General features: G+C 37.5%; 1 protein-coding gene across 13 annotated transcripts in view; it reads right to left on the bottom strand.

Annotated features, from left to right (window-relative positions):
- The window catches only part of FAM13A (family with sequence similarity 13 member A), a 384,547-nt gene that overhangs the window by 93,316 nt on the left and 271,219 nt on the right, over positions 1 to 20,012 (bottom strand). For 4 of the 13 annotated variants that reach the window (XM_055111623.2, XM_008963674.4, XM_008963675.4 and 1 more), the window contains exon 1: positions 3,829 to 7,665. The exons of the other annotated variants lie outside the window; for them this stretch is intronic. In XM_055111623.2, the coding sequence (XP_054967598.1) occupies positions 3,829 to 3,857 (29 nt within the window). In that variant the 5' untranslated portion in view covers positions 3,858 to 7,665. Of the gene's footprint in view, positions 1 to 3,828; positions 7,666 to 20,012 lie in introns of those variants that run through there. 13 annotated transcript variants of the gene reach the window in all.

A 20,012-nucleotide genomic window follows, 5' to 3' on the forward strand; every position in this document is an offset into this window, starting at 1 on the left:
AATATACACTGGATATCATTATTTGCTACATGAAAAAAATAATTACATAGACATGATTGATTTCAGCTTCTCACTTTGGTAGACAAACCCAGGAAAGAACAGGATGCCAACACATGAAAGCAGATGTCAATGCACTGAAATCAAAGGAATCCACATCAATCATCAGCACTCACAGGTTCATAACTTCATCTCATCTGCCATCATTATTCCTTGTGGATATAAATTCAGTTAGTTTACTGGAAAGTTAGTCTAGCAAATTAAAATACTGCAATGAAAGTTGAGAGTTTTGTCATAGCTATGACTCAGAGTTAAAATTTTGTATCTTAGCCTGCTTGAATCTTTCTATACATAAAATAGAGATCCTTACCTACATCCCCACAATACCTAAGGGGAAGAAAACTCAATGAAATATGAATTGTACAAAGAGCCTGTGGTACAAACTAGGCCTGAGATCTGACAAAACAGATTATCTCATTAGTGACAGAAGGTAAATTTAGTCACCTGAGAAAACTTATATTTCAATTCTTAGTTTAATATAGTTTCTCCCTCCCTTTATTTCTGATATTATTTTATTTTTCTCAAGGAACTTTTTCCGATGGTAAGAATATCCATATAAGTTGATACACTATGTTGAGTTTCATTATTAGCTATAAGTAGTATGTAAATATTTTAGTATTTTAAAAAATAACTGGGACTGTTTAATTATCTCAATAGAGATAGTTAATAAGATACTGTCTTTAAACCATGTAGTGAATCATTAAGAACTGAGGACTTTACAGAAGGTTGTAATTTAAACATTCAGCCTCTGCCATGTTTTTTCTAAAGATCATGAGTTTCTAAACAGCCAACTCCATCCTGGAAACTCTGCCAATAACATTCAGTAATAAACAGATAGCAAGACACATTTTATTTCATTTTTAGTTTTTGACCGTATCTGTCATTCTCATCTTGGCTACAGATTAGCAGTAACAACATATCTTCTATACACTCTCACAATACGCTAAGAAAGGCTAAAGAGGCATTTATGAAAACTGTAAGTTAAGTAGACATTAGGGTACAAACATGCCCCTAATAAAATCACACACTTACACGGGGTTAAATAATACACAGGATAATATTATCCATCTAGGCACATCTCTATTATTACTATGCTAATCATACTGTGTATTACTGAATTCACCACATGGTACTGTAATTGTCTGGTAATGTGTCTGCATCCTAACTAGCATGTGACCTTTTTGAAGGAGAGCTGTGTCTTAATTACCTTAGGATAACTGGCAGTACAGAGTAGTGTTCAGTCAAAGAGAAAATATTAAACAACACTCTAAGTATGTTTTGTTTTAATAGGTAAAACTGACAATTTAGGAAATGAAAGCATCAATTATGAAAAAATCCTCACATAAGGTCAGATATTAAATATGCTATTTGGAGATGTTGAGTAGTATAATGCTAGATTCCTATATATGCCAGCTGTCACTAGCTTTATAAGCGCTATAATCATTAACTAGAATTTAGATCAGTGTTTCTCTACGAGTGGACCATCTGCATTAGATTTAGGAAGCTTGTTAAAACGCAGATGCTCTCTCTGCTACCTCCAGATTTGGATGCAGTGAGTCTAGGGAAGGAGGGCAACAGGAAGGATTTGATTTGAAAAATAAGTTCCTTAGGTAATTCTCATGCACTCAAAGTATGAGAAGCATTGAACTCTCTGCTAAATACAAACAGTGAGCATGAATTTCTTTAGCTGCTATTTAAAGCTATTCTTTTACACATCCAGTTTCAATGTAGTTTCTATCCCTTGGTGCTCTTAAACAGAATGGAACAAAGCACTCCTTCCAAGAATACTGCTAAGGCTCTGGAACCTTCCTGCTTCAGGCCCATAACGGTGGGGAGAGTCCGCAATAGTCATCATTACCACGAGAGTCACAGAAATCAATAGCCAAAGATATCAAACTGGGATTTGAAGAAACAATTACACGTAAGGGCGGGAAAGTTTTCTACACAAATGCTTAAATTCACAAGGCACGCTTAACAAAGACAACCGCACAAACCTGGTCTTTACCTTCAGGAGGTTTATAACCAAAGGTAGGTACAGGCTGGCAGTAAAGATTGCAGGGAAATCAGTCAAATTAAACTCTAAGAGCTGGGTAAACATTGCGGCAGTGAATGCACGTAACAGCGCTCTTCAGAATGGTAATGCAAAGAAACAAAAGTAGCAACTCAACATTCTTGAATGCAAATTCAAATTATTCCTGCATTTATTCCTACTAGGTTCATTAATCATGACCAAAAATACAAAATAATTTCCAGGAAATAATGATGGTTTTATTTTAGCTTTAATCGTTTTGATTGCCTAAACAATGTTTTAACAGTATAAAGATCTATTTTCTTAACAATTATTAGAGCATCACGTGGCTGGCTATTAGAGTTCAGTAGTAGCCAATATTCTTATCTAGAATACAATTCGCTTAAAACCCTTAAGAACTGATGTCATTATAAGGGGAAAAATGTCTCCAACTTTAAAGTTGGAAACCAAATCAAGACTCCACAAAGTGTTTTAGTCTCTCACAAGCTTTAAGCATGTGGACATTTTCACTGAGTTCACGTAGAAAAATTTTAGATATATTTGTAAACCACTTTCTGCTCCCTTGGAGTCTTAATTTTTACAAAAGGAACTCTTTGGACACCCCCATCAGATTCCCATGACAGTGTCCTTGTTAGTACAGTGAAGGAAAAATGACTATACTGTTTTATCTCACTGTAAGTATCTGTAGAAACCATTTTGCAAATAAGCAATGTTTTAAAGCTTATTTTTCATTGCTAAAACAAAAACATTCACTGAAATATCTGTGGCATGGTTTTTAAAAATGAAATTAGTTTTTGTCTAGTTTTTTTATCCTTAAATAAACCACATTTACTATTTGATTAAAAATTTTTTTTTACTAATAAAACCTTCTATAGTTTTCCTAAATGAAACATTTCTATGGAATGAAATGCCACTGCATGTAAAGCAGTTGAAGTTGAAATAGGACAATATGATTAGCAAAAGTAATGTTTAAAATCCTAAAATGTGACCTTGGGCAGCCCTGAGGCCCTCTCCATGCCTACATTCTTCACTTCTTAGTTCACCAACAGTGTTCTTTTTCATAAGACCCTTTGTTTAAATTTACCTTTCTCTGCTTTGGTATAACTCCTTCGCTCCCCCCAGCCCCACAATCTATATTATAATCATGAAGGAACAAAAACAGTCTTGCGCTCAATCATTCTTACTAAGCAGTTTTTAAAAATGCTATTTGTGTAATAAATCTGTCTGGAATTATTGAAGGGGAAATGTTATCCTTAACATTTATTCTCACATATTATGATGTACTTATTCATGGAAAATCCTTGCCTAGATCTGAACTCCAGAAGAGAAGAATCTTGTGATGCATTTTAAAAGGTCTTCAGCCTATCAACATCCTTTAAAATAGCCTTAGCAGAAACACTGCTAAGAAGCGGATTCAGTTTTTATTATAAACTCGCTCATTATACTTCTCAGTCCATGTTTTTCTTCAGATTTCAAAGGTATTTTCTTACATTCATTTCCATTCAGAGAAGGATATAACTAAATACAACAATCAAGTGAAAAAGATAAGTTGGGCAAAATGTCAGTAAAAGAGCAGTATAATATTTAAATTTTTCTGTTCTTAGGGAGGAACCATATGTACAACGGACTCTACACACTTTGCAGCATGTTACTAAAAGATGCCAAGTACTGGCAAAGTTATATGGCTTGATACAACTCAAAAAATACATAGCAGAATAAAATAAAATAGGAATGAATACTACCTTTGCAGAGGCATGATTTCACAAGCCATTCTCGTATGTAAATTTGCAAGGGAATCTCACAACTGTCTCTTCCACGGCAAGTTTGGTCGTCTGTACAGTGAACGTCTTCTTACAGTGGCTAAGCTGGGTTGGGGGCATGAGGCTGCACCGCACGGCTGGAGAAACAACTTGCTCTGCAGTTGGCCAGTCTACTGCTGCTCTCAGCCTCCAAACTTCTTCAGGCAATGCTATTTTATCGGCTGCTTCTCTACATTTACACTGCAGTCCACTTTGACCTTTTGTTCCAGGGAAGCAGCTGAACCACCGGGCCAATCAGAGCAGCAGCTGCTGCAGCACTAAAGGCGCTCCTCCTCCTCCCCCCGCACCCTACTCCTTCTGCTCCTCAATGGTCCCTCCTCCTCCTCTTCCTCCTCCTCCTTCTCTCCTCCTGCTCCTGCTCCTCAGTGGGCTTGCCTAGTTCTGGTAACTTGAAACTTTCCTCTGAGCAGTTCCACAGACAAGATTTTCAGTCTGGGGCAAGCAACCAATAACTGCAGCAAGAGCCAAGAGTCCTGTACTTCTCAACATTACAGAGACTGCCAGCAAGGATTCCATTTGTCAAGGAAAGACACTGCCCACGAAACTAAAGGTTTCTGTAGCAGAAGGCAAGAGTTATGTTGCGTCCCCTTTCTTCCTTAAAACAAAACAAAACAAAACAAAACAAAAACACTAGCCTTGAAAGGCGTGAGACTTTTCTAGAAGGAAAGCATGCCTCTAGACCCTTGCCCTACCCACATGTATTTCCTGCTGATGTTTGTTTACACTGCGGTGGTTACTAGTCGCTGGTGACATCACCCAGCGCACGTAGCTCCACTTCTGGGGAGGATACGTGCCCTAAGTCTCTGCCCAAGTTCTTAAGGGATCAGAATCCACTCTCATGAAAATTGTTTCAACTTACTATTTCTGCATTTTATTCTTATAAAACTGAATGTGTTTACACAGTTATTTTTCTCCATGAACATCAACAGCATTTTGGGGGGGTTGCTTTTTATTTTTATTTTTTTTATAGGTAACACAAAATCAGTTTTTCCATAAAGTCTTCTAAATATTTGTTAATTATCACCTTCCCCTTATACTTTCTTCTTTGGTGTAGAATACCAGGGTGTTATTTTTAGGAACATAAATCCTAATCCATAGATTTTATGCATTTTAAGAAAAATAGCAGAAATATATTTACATGATATTTTTTTCACATCATGAGTTGTAAAAAATTACAACATAGTCCAGACCATCACTTCTAGTAGTAGAAGGAACATGACATTCAGAAACAGTGAGGGCTTGTAGGCATGAGGTATCCCCTTCCCCTGTAATTTTTCCCCAATTTTATATAGATCACTCATAATTCTGAATTTAGAACACAAGGTCCTATTTATTATAAGACATCTGCTTTTCTTTGCTATACCTGCTAATAAAAACATTTTCATTGTCTGACTAAATAATCTGTGTTTATGAAAATAGATTTGCCATCCTAAAACTATCATCATACATAATGATAAACTATCAGTAACTAAAATCAGCCTTTTAAAACAAAAGGAGTTGATTTAACCCCAAACTTATTTCAACTGAAATTGTCTATACTTTTTTGATTCTAGATTTACAAATTCTAATTTGATTTTCTAGTAACATAACTTAGTTCCATATATCTCCATACCATTTTTATTTTAAAAAATGACTTTAACTCTTGCTTAACACTTTATTATTTATTTGTTTTTGAGATGGAGTCTTGCTCTGTCACCCAGGCTGGAGTGCTGTGGCAAAATCTTGGCTCACTGCAACCTCCGCCTCCTGGGTTCAAGCGATTCTCCTTCCTCAGCCTCCCGAGTAGCTGGAATTACAGGCGCCCGCCACCATGACTGGCTAATTTTTGTGGTTTTAGTAGAGATGGGGTTTTACCATATTGGCCAGGCTGGTCTCGAACTCCTGACCTCAGGTGATCCGCCCACCTCGGCCTCCCAAAGTGCTGGGATTACAGGCTTAAGCTTAACACTTTAAATAGCTGCTTGAGGTAGAAAATCACAATTATACGTCATAATATCTATTTTATTGATGAGTAAACTTGGTACTAGAAAATAACCTGTTCAAATTTACATGGAAAGGTAGTGGCAGAACAGAACCTGGAATCGGAATTTCTCCTGTCTATTCTGGAACTCGCTGCTATATAGAGGAATTGTGGAACCACAGTGCTGACTCTATTCTGTGTGAATTTTTTTTTTTTTTTTTTTTGCGGGGGGATGGAATCTTGCTCTGTCACCCAGGCTGGAGTGCAGTGGCGTGATCTCGGCTCGCTGCAATCTCCACCTCCCAGGTTCAAGTGATTCTCCTGTCTTAGCCTCCTGAGTAGCTGGGAATACAGGTGCTCGCCACCATGCCCCCCCTAATTTTTGTATTTTTAGTAGAGATGGGGTTTCACCATGTTGGTCAGGCTGATCTCGAACTCCTGACCTCAAATGATCCACCTGCCTCAGCCTCCCAAAGTGCTGAGATTACAGGCGGAGCCACTACGCCTGGCATGAACGTTTTAAATATCTTATACAAATATTTTCAGAAATAGTTAATATTCAAGTGACAGAAATATTATTTTGTCCTTTCTGAATTTTATGAACACATTAATACTACCTGGCTAAAATAGACATAAAAGCTCAAAAATAAAGGACCCAGCATTAAAAAAAATGTTAAGTTGAACTACAACACTCAATACATTCAAAATATGTTAAACTGAATTGCAATTTACATTTAATATTAGATTTCACATATATTTCCTAATAAATTAAGTTGCCCTATCAACATTCCTCTAACATGCCACATTACATAAAATGTCAATGTTTTTTAAAAAAATTAATTAATGCTATAACTCAATAACTACATGCTTTTTCCAGTCTCCATCATTTATAATAATTCCTCCTTTTTATGGTTTTTGATCTATTTTGGGGGCATTATTTGATAATCGTTTCTGAATTTGTACCTGATTGCAGCCCCTTCTCTCTACCCCAGCCACTGCCAGAGTTCTTGATCACTTAAATACCTTTCTTATTTCTATTTCTAACATCCTCTTGTCAGTGCATAGTCAGGGAGTGGGAGTGCCATTCATGACCTCTGTCACTTCTAATTTTTCAAACACAGTATTTCAACTGCATTTCCCTGGCTACATTTCCCTTTCACTGAGCCCCTTAATGTGCATCCCTCTTAACCCCCACTACTTCTCCCTCTCCCATTCCTCTGCCTTTTCACTTAGCTCTCTGTTCAGCTCCAACTGTTTTGTGATGTCCACAGAGGATAGCCTGCAATCAAACCAACTGGCACGTAGGATTAAAAAAAAAAAAAAAAAAAAAAAAAACCATTCCTGACCCTCCTGAGCATTTAGTTATTTCTAAAATGGGCTCCCTAGCATCTTCCACTTCTTCCCCCTTTATAAGTCCTGCCATCTGGGCTGTCTATTGCCAGAGTGCTAACGATTGCAAAAGAAAATCTCATAACTTGGTAACTAGTTATACTAAAAATTCATAATACTTAAACTTAGTTTGAACCACAATACTGTGTTACAACCTTTTTTATTATCTTTGACTGTTCACTGCATTCCCACTTCAAATCTTCTCCAGTGCCACAAAACAGGACCTCTCTCACTCACTAATTATTTCACCTGCCAATTGACTGAGAAAATCAAGATCATCAAATATAAGCGAGTGCCTTTGGTCTTCTCTGCTCCACCTACCACTCCTGTTCCCACTCCAACACACATCTTGCCTCACTCTTTATGACGTCCTCTTGGTTTAGGAGAAAGGGTCCTCACATATAGGTCTCAAGCCTCTTATCTGTGTATTGGATCTCATCATTTTCTCCTTCCTCTGGAAGAAGCCTGGTCTCTCCTACATCTTAAATCTGCCCCTTGCTACTTGCTTCTCCTCCCTTCTGACAGGCAACCAAGTGAGTGTCCCTCAGTATTAGAAAGTGCTTCTCAGCAGTCCTACCCTCTGGTGCTGCAGAGCTATTTCCCTCTTCCTTCCCCACTTACAGACTTCCCCCAAATCTATCTCTGCTGCCTCCACTTCCTCATAAATTACTTATTCCTCCATCCCATGCCAATGGACTTCGACCTTTACCACTTTTCCAAAACTGCTTTTAGGGTCTTTTGACCACTAAATCCAAATGCCTTTTCTTAGATCCTCTCCTACTCTTGACTTTTCTGAAACACTCACCTTCAGTTTTCTGAAAGTCTTTGGTTCTCTGTGATCTTTCTTGGGAGTTCACCAAACCTTCTTGATCAACATTCGCCTTTGATTTCATCTGTCTTTCCTCCTCGTTTAGCCCTGCCTCCAAGCCCAACACCATTCAATACACGCATTCAATAAATTGGGCGCTGCAATTACACCTCTGGGGGCTGGATCCTGACTTCACCCCTGACAGGCAGTGCAAACTTGGGCAGGTTGTTTAAAAGCTCTGAGGCTGCTCTGAGGAATAAATGAGGCCATGCATGTAAAATATATAGAATAGTGCCTGGCAAATAGTTAAGTGCTCAATAATTATTAGTATTATCAACCCAATCAAACATTCAAGACTTCATATTATCTGATCTCCAAATTTCTCTTCCTCCTGGCCCTTCTTGATAATGATGTAATTATTCCCTTTGTGAATCAGATTTAAACCATGAGTCATCTTTACTCCTCCCTCTCCTCTCCTACCCTCAACCAAATCTATTGATTGACCTGTCATGTTTCTTTAATCAATCTGCCTAGGTTATCTGTACTCTTAGGATAACGTTCAAAATATTCTTTCTGCCACCATAGCACACATTTCACTATTAGTCAACATCCTACCATGCTTGCGATTTGGTAACTCATTTTTGTACTCAAAAACTTCAATAGCTCCCAACTACCTCTTACATGAACCCCAATCCTTTTAATGTGATGATTAGAACATTCCACCTATTAACCCCAATTTGCCTCTCCAGTTCAGTTGCTTAAACCTCCCCTGAGGAAACAACTCCAGACATGCCTGGGTCACTATTTTCAAATCTGCCCTGAACTTTTCTATCCTAAATATTTGCTCATGCTGTTCCCTCTGTCTGGAATATTTTCCCATTTCATTCCCTTCAGGAAAAATCCTACCTATACTTTAGGTCTAGGCTAATTGAAAGAAATGTTTTTTTGTTTGTTTGTTTTTGAGACAGGGTCTCTCTCTGTTGTCCATGCTGGAGTGTAATGGCAGGCACCATCACAACTCACTGCAGCCTTTACCTCCTGGGCTCAAGTGTGCCTCCCACCTCAGCCTCCTGAGTAGCTGAGACCACAGGTGCATGCTAAAATGCCTGGATAATTTATTTTTTGTAGAGATGAGGTTCTATGTTGCCCAGGCTGGTCTTGAACTCCTGGGCTCAAGCAGTCCTCTCACCTTGGCCTCTCAAAGTGTTGGGATTACAGATGTGAGCCATTATGTTTGGCCAAAGAAATCTCTTGACCTTTTAAAGTCATACAGCCCTTTGTATCAATGATGATTTTTATCTTTTTTTCCTGTACAGTTTTATTATTATTTGAATCTGCTGTATATATTATCTTCCTTTTGGAATGAAAATTTTCCACAACAGGAACTGTATCTTTCCTGCAGCCCTGACACAGAACACTCAATAAGTGCAGAATGAATTAATGGATACATCAATTACTCTTCTATAGATTCTGAAGTATAGCTCCTTTTATTAGATTTAAACTTATCAAGCAATATTCTACCCACTTTTTAACACTTTCTACTGTAGGGCTACACATAAGATAAACTGGATGCCACATGTAGGTTCAAATGAAAAATAATACTAACAAATAACTGGCTTAAGGAATAAACTACCTGGGTTATATATTGATGTGCAATCACAGATGTGCTAAAAGTAAGATTCTATCCAAAACTTCTGAAATCTTTTAAGCATTCTACATTATCCAGTTTCTCCTAGGTTGTCAATTTCCTTTTACACGTTTTAGCTGGCTTGCAGATTTCTAATTTTCTTACATAACTTCTTCAGCAAATTCCAAGTGTTTGGCAATATCTGCATTTGCTCTTGTCCTATCAAGAGCAACAAAAACCATGTGGCTGTGTTTCTTTTAATTTCAACATCAAGTGAAAACAACCAAAGAACCAAGAACATTTCTTGGCCACAGTAATGTATTTTCAGATATTGTTTTAAAATCAGATAGGTTTATTTCCTAAGATATAATGATATATTAAAATAATTTATTTCTTACAAGTTTGATAAGAAGGTCCTTCTAGCCTAAGCAACATAGTGAGATCTCATCCCTACAAAAAAGAAAATTAGCAGGGTATGGTGGTATGTGCCTGTGATCTCAGCTTCTTGGGAGGCTGAGGTGGGAGGATTGCTTCAGCCCAGGAAGCTGAAGCTGCAGTGAGCCATGATTGTGCCACTGCACTCCAGCCTAGGTGACAGAGTGAGTCTCAGGCAAGAGTTCTTCCTCATATTCTTGTCAATCTTTGTAAAATACACTAAGGAGCAATGTCCTCCAAAAGATACATGGTATTTATAAATTGTAAGGACTAAATCTAACATGAGTTATTTAGAATCATGAAGCCAAGATTTTTAGTGCATATACAATTTAGATATTCTGGTGTTATTATACAAGATCTTGAGTAAACTAGTTTTCCAGCAAACTGTGTTAAAACACTAGTGGATTTCCGGGCTTACAGGACAATATCATCATCATTACCAACAACAACAAAATGTCAATAAAAAAGGGAGAAGAAACCAGAGGAGTGCGTGTAGGTAAAGCAGCAAGTATTTATTGTGAATTTATGCTGAGCTCATTTTAACAGATGTGGAAATGAAGAAGTCAATTAATGTGAATGCTCAGCTAGTAAGTGGCTGACATGGAGCCAGTATCTAAATGCCAGTGTCCATACCTTTTCCACCATTCAATAGCCCCTCAAGATAATAAAGTATTATCCTTACTGATATACATATTATTAGTTGGATATGGGAATTAAAGAATCCTTTCTTCTCACCTGAGGTTTATATTTATATGTGTGTGTGTGCATATATATATTCAATAATGGCTACACAGTCTTACATAATGGCTGTCTGAACGCTGAGGCATACACTGGACCATAACAAACGTCTTCTGCTACTGAGTGGAAGGAGACAGTTGAAGTGGGGGAAGGATGTGGTGCAGGTGGGGTGTTAGAGGAAAGAGGAAGGTGCAAAGAAAAAACAGATGGAAAATCAAGTTTTAAATTGTATTCTTGATTGTATTCCTCTTTAAAAAACTAATATATGGAAATAACAGGTGGTATGTGAGTTGTTTTATGTAAGGAAGCTCAAGTATTTCTTAAGGAATAATTACAAAACCATATAAAAAGCTTGTTTTAGAAAGCAAACAGTGATACTCAAGCTGAGGCTAATAGGAATAATGGATTTCTAGTTAGGTCCTACTATTTTCTTGAGTAACAGTGAAATAAATATGCTTGCATTACTGAAGGCCAAAATAAGAACAATAAAATCATCATAATTTAATGTGTTTCCTCATTTATTTATTAGATTTATCCAGTCTATATAAGATTGCAGAAGAAAAATATCCCATAGAGATAGAAATTATATCATTGTTTTTCCAAAGACGCCCCTCTTTAATTCTGATGATGTATCTTGCTTTTAAAAGTGATACGGGCTTACTTCATTAAAATCTATCTGAGTAGGCTTGCTGGACTCCCAAATGGCTCACAGTGTTCATTCATTTGGATTCTAAAATCTTGTCAAGCTGTCAGTGAAGAGGGGAGGGAAGAGCTGCTAAGAGAGGTGGGGTTTAAAGGCCTCCACAGCTGGAAGTACATGATTCAGGGTTCCCTTCTTCACCAACGAACTGGCTCCAACATTTCAAACACAGAAAATAAGATTCAAAACATTCCCCAAAAAGACTAAGTACTGATTTCAAATCAAAAGACAAGCAGTTATTCATGGTACATGAAGTAGCAAAGTTGTATAGAAATTCATGTGGATGCTTTTTTTTTTTTAAGTGAATTTCTTGTAAGAACTGAGGGACTATAAAATTCTCCATAAAAAGTGGTTAAAAATAAAATTTTCGAGACAACTTATGTAATTGTTCCTCAACTTTCTGGGACAGGGAAAAATCCACAGTTTTGCCAGATGGACTTTCAGTTAGTGATTATTGCCAATAAATAAGTGCTTCAAGCACATTTTCCTGGAATGGGACTCTCTGGGCATGACTTTCTCCAAATCTCCCGTGGGAGTCCGGATAATAGTGTTTCTGTTCTCATAAAATAAGTCATGTCCCACACAACAGCTGCTACCACACCTGAGATCAGCTGCCTTAAATTGTCCCCTTGAACTTTCACCTTGTTAAATGATATTTCCTGACAGCGGAGAAGCAGGCTTTAGCAGGGCTTCCTTAGAGACATGTCAAAATTATTTAGTGTGATATGGTAACTGACTGGCTGATTCTATGTCTATAAAACATAAAATAAACTCGTCATATTCCTGAGACATGAAATACCAAGCGCAAGCATAAGAATCTCTTAATGTCAATATACTGGCTGGTAAATAATTTGCTTTAACACCAAGTGAAGTGTTTTTATTTGAATTGACCCTGTAAATAAATAAGTGAAAATATATTTAAAATAAAAATAAGGGGAAGTAATAATTATTTGGGTTATCAAGAATAAGTCCAGGAATATAGCTAACAAGAGAAATGAAGGACCTCTTCAAGGAGAAGTACAAACCACTGCTCAAAGAAATCAGAAAGGACACAAACAAATGGAAAAACATCTCATGTTCATGGATAGGAAGAATCAGTATCGTGAAAATGGCCACACTGCCCAAAGTAATTTATAGATTCAATACTATTCTCATTAAACTAACACTGACATTCTTCACAGAATTAGAATTTTTTTTAAAATTCATATGGAACCAAAGAAGACCCCAAATAGCCAAGACGATCTCAAGCAAAAAGAACAAAGCTGGAAGTATCACACTACCTGAGTTTATACTACAAGGCTGCAGTGACCAAAACAGCATGGTACTGGTACAAAAACAGACAAATAGACCAATGGAACAGAATAGAGAACTCAGAAATAACATTGCACACCTAAAACCGTCTGATCTTCAATAAACCTGACAAAAGCAAGCAATGGGGAAAGGACTCCCTATTTAATAAATGGTGCTGGGAGAACTGGCTAGCCATATGCAGAAAACTGAAACTGGACCCCTTCCTTATACCTTATACTAAAATTAACTCAAGATGGATTAAATATTTAAATGTAAAACCCAAAACTATAAAATCCCTAGAAGAAAATCTTGGCAATACCATTCAGGACATAGGCATGGGCGAAGATTTCATGATGAAAACACCAAAAGCAATTGCAACAAAAGCAAAAATTGACAAATGGGATCTAATTAAACTAAAGAGCTTCTGCACAGCAAAAGAAACTATCATCAGAGTGAACAGACAACCTACAGAATAGGAGAATATTTTTGCAATCTATCCAATTGACAAAGGTCTAATATCGAGTCTACGAGGAACTTAAACAAATTTACAAGAAAAAAACCAACCCCATTAAAAAGTGGGCAAGGACATGAACAGACACTACTCAAAAGAAGATGTTTATGTGGCCAACAAACATGAAAAAAAGCTCAACATCACTCATCATTAGAGAAATGCAAATCAAAACCACAATGAGATACCATCTCATGCCAGTCAGAATAGTGATTATTAAAAAGTCAAGAAACAACAGAGGCTGGCAAGGTTAAGGAGAAAAAGGAACACTTTTACATTGTCGGTGGAAATGTAAACTAGTTCAACCATTGTGGAAGACAGTGTGGTGATTCCTCAAAGATCTAGAACAGAAATACCATTTGACTCAGCAATCCCATTAGTGGGTATATACACCCCAAAATATAAATCATTCTATTATAAAGATACATGCACATGTATGTTCACCACAGCACTATTCACAATAGCAAAGACATGGAATGAACCCAAATGCCCATCAATGATAGACTGGATAAAGAAAATGTGGTATACACACTCCATGGAATGCTATGCAGTCGTACAAAGGAACAAGATCATGTCGTTTTTAGGCACATGGATAGAGCCAGAAGCCATTATCCATAGAAAACTAATGCAGAAACAGAAAATCAAATACCAAATGTTCTCACGTATAAGTGGGAGCTGAACGAAGAGAACACATGGACACTGGGAGCAGAACAACATACACTGGGGCCTGTTGGAGGGAGGGAGTGCATCAGGAAAAACAGCTAATGCATGCGGGGCTTAATATGTAGGTGATGGGTTGACAGGTGCAGCAAACCACCATGGCATGCGTTTACCTATATAAACCTGCACACCCTGCACATGTACCCGGAACTTAAAAAACAAATAAGTAATGAATAGCACCTCAGTGAGTTAAAGCCTTCTGCCTTATTTTGTTCATTAAACATTTTCTTTTGAAAAATCAAAGTATTAAAAAAAGAATAGGTCCTATTTAAAAAACTACAGTATTAGTCCTTAAAGTGTCAAACTCTGACTGCATTTTAGATGATCTGATTTAAAAACAAAAATAAAAACGAAACAAAATATTTTAAAATTCCACATAAAAATCCAAGACTGAACATGGTGGCTCATGCCTGTAATCCCAGCACTTTAGGAGGCTGAGGCAGGTGGATCACCTGAGGTCAGGAGTTCAAGACCAGCCTGGTCAACATGGTGAAACCCCATCTCTACTAAAAATACAAAAACTAGCCAGGTGTGGTGGTGGGTGCCTGTAATCCCAGCTACTCGGAAGGCTGAGGGAGGAGAATCGCTTGAACCTGGGAAGCAGAGTTTGCAGTGAGCTGAGATCACGCCACTGCACTCCAGCCTGGGTGATAGAGTGAGACTCCGTCTTAAAAAAAAAATCCAATTTATTTAATTTATTAATTTAATTTAATTTTATGAGACAGAGTCTCACTGTGTCACCCAGGGCTCACTGAGACCTCCGTCTCCCAGACTCAAGCAATTCCCACCTCAGGCTCCCAAGTAGCTGGCTCTACAGGTGCACACCACCAGGCCTGGCTATTTTTTTTTTTTTTTTTTTTTTTACTTTTTTTTGTAGAGATAAGGTATCACTATGTTGCCTAAGTTGGTCTCAAACTCCTTCACTCAAGTGGTCCTCCTGCCTCAGCCTCCCAAAGTGCTGGGATTATAGGCGTGAGCCGCCATGCCTGGCAAAAAAAAAAAATCCATTTCAGAAAATTAGACTCAGTGCATCAAATAATTGTTTATATGTTTATATTATCTTTTCTTAGTGTCATTCATGTATAGAGCATTATTAGAATTTGAAACCAAAAATCTTTTTTCCTCATTGAATTTTGGTGAGGAAATATATAAGTGGAAAAAATAAAACTTCAAATTAATTAGGAAATAAGCTAGACATACATTAATGAAGCAAGCCAATAAAACTAGTGAATCCCCAAAAAAGCACTGAAATTAACTCACTATTTAAATAAAGAAAATGCATTGTACTAAGCATTTCACTATGCATATCAAAACATCATATTTTACACTCTAAATATATACAATAAAAATACTAAGTAGAAAAAAAGCATTAAAAACAAATGATAATTCCACAATAATTCTCCAAAATACTACTTTAAGAAGACAACTTTAAAACAAATCAATCCAATTTTAAAACTTTAAAAACAGTCTAGTGAAATAATTTGAACAACTGTAAATACCTCTGGAAATAATATCATCCTAGACTTCAAATCACTGTCTACAAAACAAATAGTACAGAATTTGGCCAAACCAAGTGATACCTGAATGAATACTTTGTTAATAAAAGTTTAAATGAAATACTATTATCTCTCTCTTCCTTCCCTGTCCATTAGTCTATTACCACCACTGTTCTCTTCCATTCCCCTTCACCCTCCCTTTCCCGCATTTAAATTTGTATTAACCTCTGCATTACAGCTTTTTTTTCCTAGTGAATTTTACTTATTTTGGTCTTGTTCACCTTAAATTCAGATTGTACAGAATTGATCTCCCCAAATACTGCTTTAATCATGTCACAAAGCTTTGATTGCTTTTCATAGCCTACAATGTAAAATCTAAATTCCACACATGCTCAGCAGGCCTGGTATTCTCCTCCTCTACAGACACATACATGGACTGGGGGCCCAGCTGAATGAACCACTTTGCCCCCTATCATGCCCTGCTTTCCCATCACTAGTTTTTGTTTAGGTCTTTCTCCTAGCCTCGAATATCCTCCCTAGCTCATACCCATCCATCAAAACAAAACTCATCCTTTCTCAGCTTCTCATGCCTATTCTGATTTGTCCATTCAGAGGATTTTCCCCTCCTGAATGACTGAAGTCACAATTGCAAGTCACAAAGCAGCTCAGTTGTCACTCTACATCAGTGGTCCTCAACCTTTTTGCCACCAGGGACTGGTTTAATGGAGGACAACTTTTCCACAGACTAGGGGGTGGGTAGTTTCAGGATGATTCAAGTGATTACATTTATTGTGCAGTTTATTTCTATTATTATTGCATTGTAATATATAGTGAAATAATTATACAATTCATCATAATGTAAAATCAGTGGGAGCCCTGAGTTTGTTATCCTGCAACTAGATTGTCCCATCTGGGGGAGATGGGAGACAGTGACAGATCATCAGGCATTAGATTCTCACAAGGAACGTGCAACCTAGATCCCTTGCATGTGTAGTTCCCAATAGGATTTGCATTCCTATTAGAATTTAATGCAGCTGTTGGTCTGACAGGAGGCAGAGCTCAAGCAGTAGTGCTAGTGATGGGGAGAGGCTGTAAATAAAGATGAGGCTTCACTCACTCATCTGCTGCTCACCTCCTAGTGTGGCCTGGTTCTTAATAGGCCATGGACCTGTACCAGTCCATGGCCTGGGGGTTGGGGACCCCTGCTCTATATAATTTCTCTGAAACATGACAATTAACACTTCCTCCTTGAAGCATCTGTCATCCATCCTTGACTTAAAACAAATTTTTTTTGCATTATAAATTATACAGTATATGTTCATTCTAGAAAAAATTTAAAAATATAGACAAGATTAAAGTTAAACACAATCCCATTGCTTCCATATCCAGTGTTTAACAAAATTCTATATTCTTTCATTGTAAAAAATTCATATATAAAAGATAGGACAATGTGAATGTACTTAATACTACTGAACTGCATACTTAAAATGATTAAAATGGTAAATTTTATGTTATATATACATTACCACAATAAAAAAGATTATGCAATATGTACTGCTTTGTAACACTATTTTTCATTTAGTAGTCAGTAATACATTTCTATGACATTTCTAGTCCTTAAAAGTATTTTTAGTGGTTATACTGCATAGCAGAAATTCTCAAATTATGGCCCAAGTACCCTTGGAGGTTCTTGAGACTCTCTTGGGAGGATCTGCAAGGTATAAAAATTGTCATAGTAATACTAAGATGTCATCTACTTTTTTCACTCTGATTCATTTATGAATGTACAGTCAAGCTTTCTAAAATATGGCAACAGATTTAATGCAGAAGCAGATATGAGAATCCAGCTGTCTTCTATTAATATTAAGCCAGTTGTTAGAACTTGGCAAAAATGGAAAACAATGAGATCTTCTCACTCTTTTTCATTTAAAAAGTGTAGTTATATTTAATAAATGGTCCAGGTGCGGTGGCTCATGCCTGTAATCCCAGAACTTTGGGAGGCTGAGACGGGTGGATCACCTGAGGTCGGGAGTTTGAGACCAGCCTCACCAACATGGTGAAACCCCGTCTCTACTAAAAATACAACAATTAGCCGGGCATGGTGGCGGGTGTTTGTAATCCCAGCTATTTGGGAGGCTGAGGCAGGAGAATCACTTGAACCCGGGAGGTGGAGGTTGCAGAGGGCCGAGATTGTGCCACTGCACTCCAGCCTTGGCGACAGAGTGAAACTCCATCTCAAGAAAAAAAAAAATTATGTTAAAATGATGATTATTTTTATTTTACTTTTTTGAAACGAAGTTTCACTCTTGTTGCCCAGGCTGGAGTGCAATGGCACGATCTCCACTCACCACAACCTCTGCCTCCAGGGTTTAAGTGATTCTCCTGCCTCAGCCTCCTGAGTAGCTGGGATTACAGGCATGCGCCACCATGCCTGGCTAATTTTGTATTTTTAGTAGAGACGGGGTTTCTCCCATGTTGGTCAGGCTGGTCTTGAACTCCAGACCTCAGGTGATCAACCCACCTCGGCCTCCCAAAGTGCTGGGATTACAAGTGTGAGCCACTGCGCCTGACCAAAATGATTATTTTTAAATAGTGATAAATACATATTAAAACTGTTTATTTTTCAGTTATATCTATATGTCAATAGATATAGCCCATATAAATGAAATTTCTTTGTGTTCTCAGTAACGTTTAAGAATATAGTCAGCCTTTGCCGGGCACGGTGGCTCACGCCTGTAATCCCACCACTTTGGGAGGCCGAGGTGGGCAGATCACCTGAGGTTGGGAGTTCGAGACCAGCCTGACTAACATGGAGAAAGCCCGTCTGTACTAAAAATACAAAAAAATTAGCCAGGTGTGGTGGCACATGCCTGTAATCCCAGCTACTTGGGAGGCTGAGGCAGGAGAATCGCTTGAGCCTGGGAGGCGGAGGTTGCGGTGAGCCGAGATGACACCATTGCACTCCAGCCTGAGCAACAAGAGGGAAACTCCATCTCAAAAAAAAAAAAAAAAAAAAAAAAGCAAAACAAAACAAAATTATGTTAAAATGATTATTTTTAAATAGTGATAAATACATATTAAAAGTCTTTCTTTTTCAGTTATATTTATATGTCAATAGATATAGCCCACATAAATGAAATTTCTTTGTGTTCTCAGTAACATTTAAGAATATAGTTGGCCTTTTGTGTCCATGGGTTCCACATCTATGGATTCAACCAACATAAGATCAATAATATTTGGGAAAAAAATGCTTCTTTATTGAACATGCACAGACTTTCTTTTCTTGTCATTATTCCCTAAACAATATAACTCTTTAAATAGCATTTACATTGTATTAGGTATTATAAGTAATCTAGAGATGATTTAAAGTATACAGGAAGATGTGCATAGGTTATATGTAAATATGTCATTTATATCAGGGACTTAAGTTGTCCATGAATTTCGGTACCCAAGGGGGGTCCTGAAACCTAATCCCCCAGGGATATACCTACGTATAACAATATACCAAAAGGGCTTGAAACAAAAGTTTTGAAGACTGCTATTGTGCAGCAAAATATAATTTGTAACAGCTTATTTTATGACTCCATATTATTAAGCACTGAATATGGAAAAGAAGTGCTAAAATAAAAGTGCCATGAACAAAAATCTTGAAGCTCTATCTTTCAGCACATTGAGAATGATATCTGTAGAATAATTTCCTAGGATAATTAATGAGTGTAAAAGAAAATACACATTTTGGCCGGGCACGGGGGCTCATGCCTGTAATCCCAGCACTTTGGGATGCCGAGGCGGGCGGATCACGAGGTCAGGAGATGGAGACCACGGTGAAACCCCGCCTCTATTAAAAACTACAAAAAAATTAGCCGGGCGTGGTGGCAAGCACCTGTAGTCCCAGCTACTCGGGAGGCTGAGGTAGGAGAATGGCGTGAACCCAGGAGGCGGAGCTTGCAGTGAGCCGAGATTGTGCCGCTGCACTCCAGCCTGGGCGATAGAGCAAGACTCCGTCTCAAAAAAGAAAAAAAAAAAAGAAAAAGAAAATACACATTTTTAGCTGTTTGATAAATAATGACAAATTTCACTGCAGTACTTGCACTTTTACCTGCAGCTAGTGTTTATTTCCTTCTATGCTCATAAACATTGGAAGATGCAGCTCCTTATAGTTGCAGATTAAATTTCTCTGATTATTAGTGAGATTACACTTACTTCTACTATTGTGAATTTCCTGTTCACAGCATTTTTTCATTTTTCCCTTCTTTGTGTTTTTTTCATTGTTTTACTTGTGTTCTCTCTATATAAAGAATATTAAATGTTCTCTCTATATAATGCAAATACTCTTATCATCATGTTATTTGTTTTGTTCCTGGGCTTTTGTTTTATTTTTGACATTCAGAATTCTAAAAATGTTATACTGTAAAACCTCTTTTTTTAAACTCTA

Source organism: Pan paniscus, chromosome 3, assembly GCF_029289425.2.
Source record: "Pan paniscus chromosome 3, NHGRI_mPanPan1-v2.0_pri, whole genome shotgun sequence".
Lineage (NCBI taxonomy): Eukaryota > Metazoa > Chordata > Mammalia > Primates > Hominidae > Pan > Pan paniscus.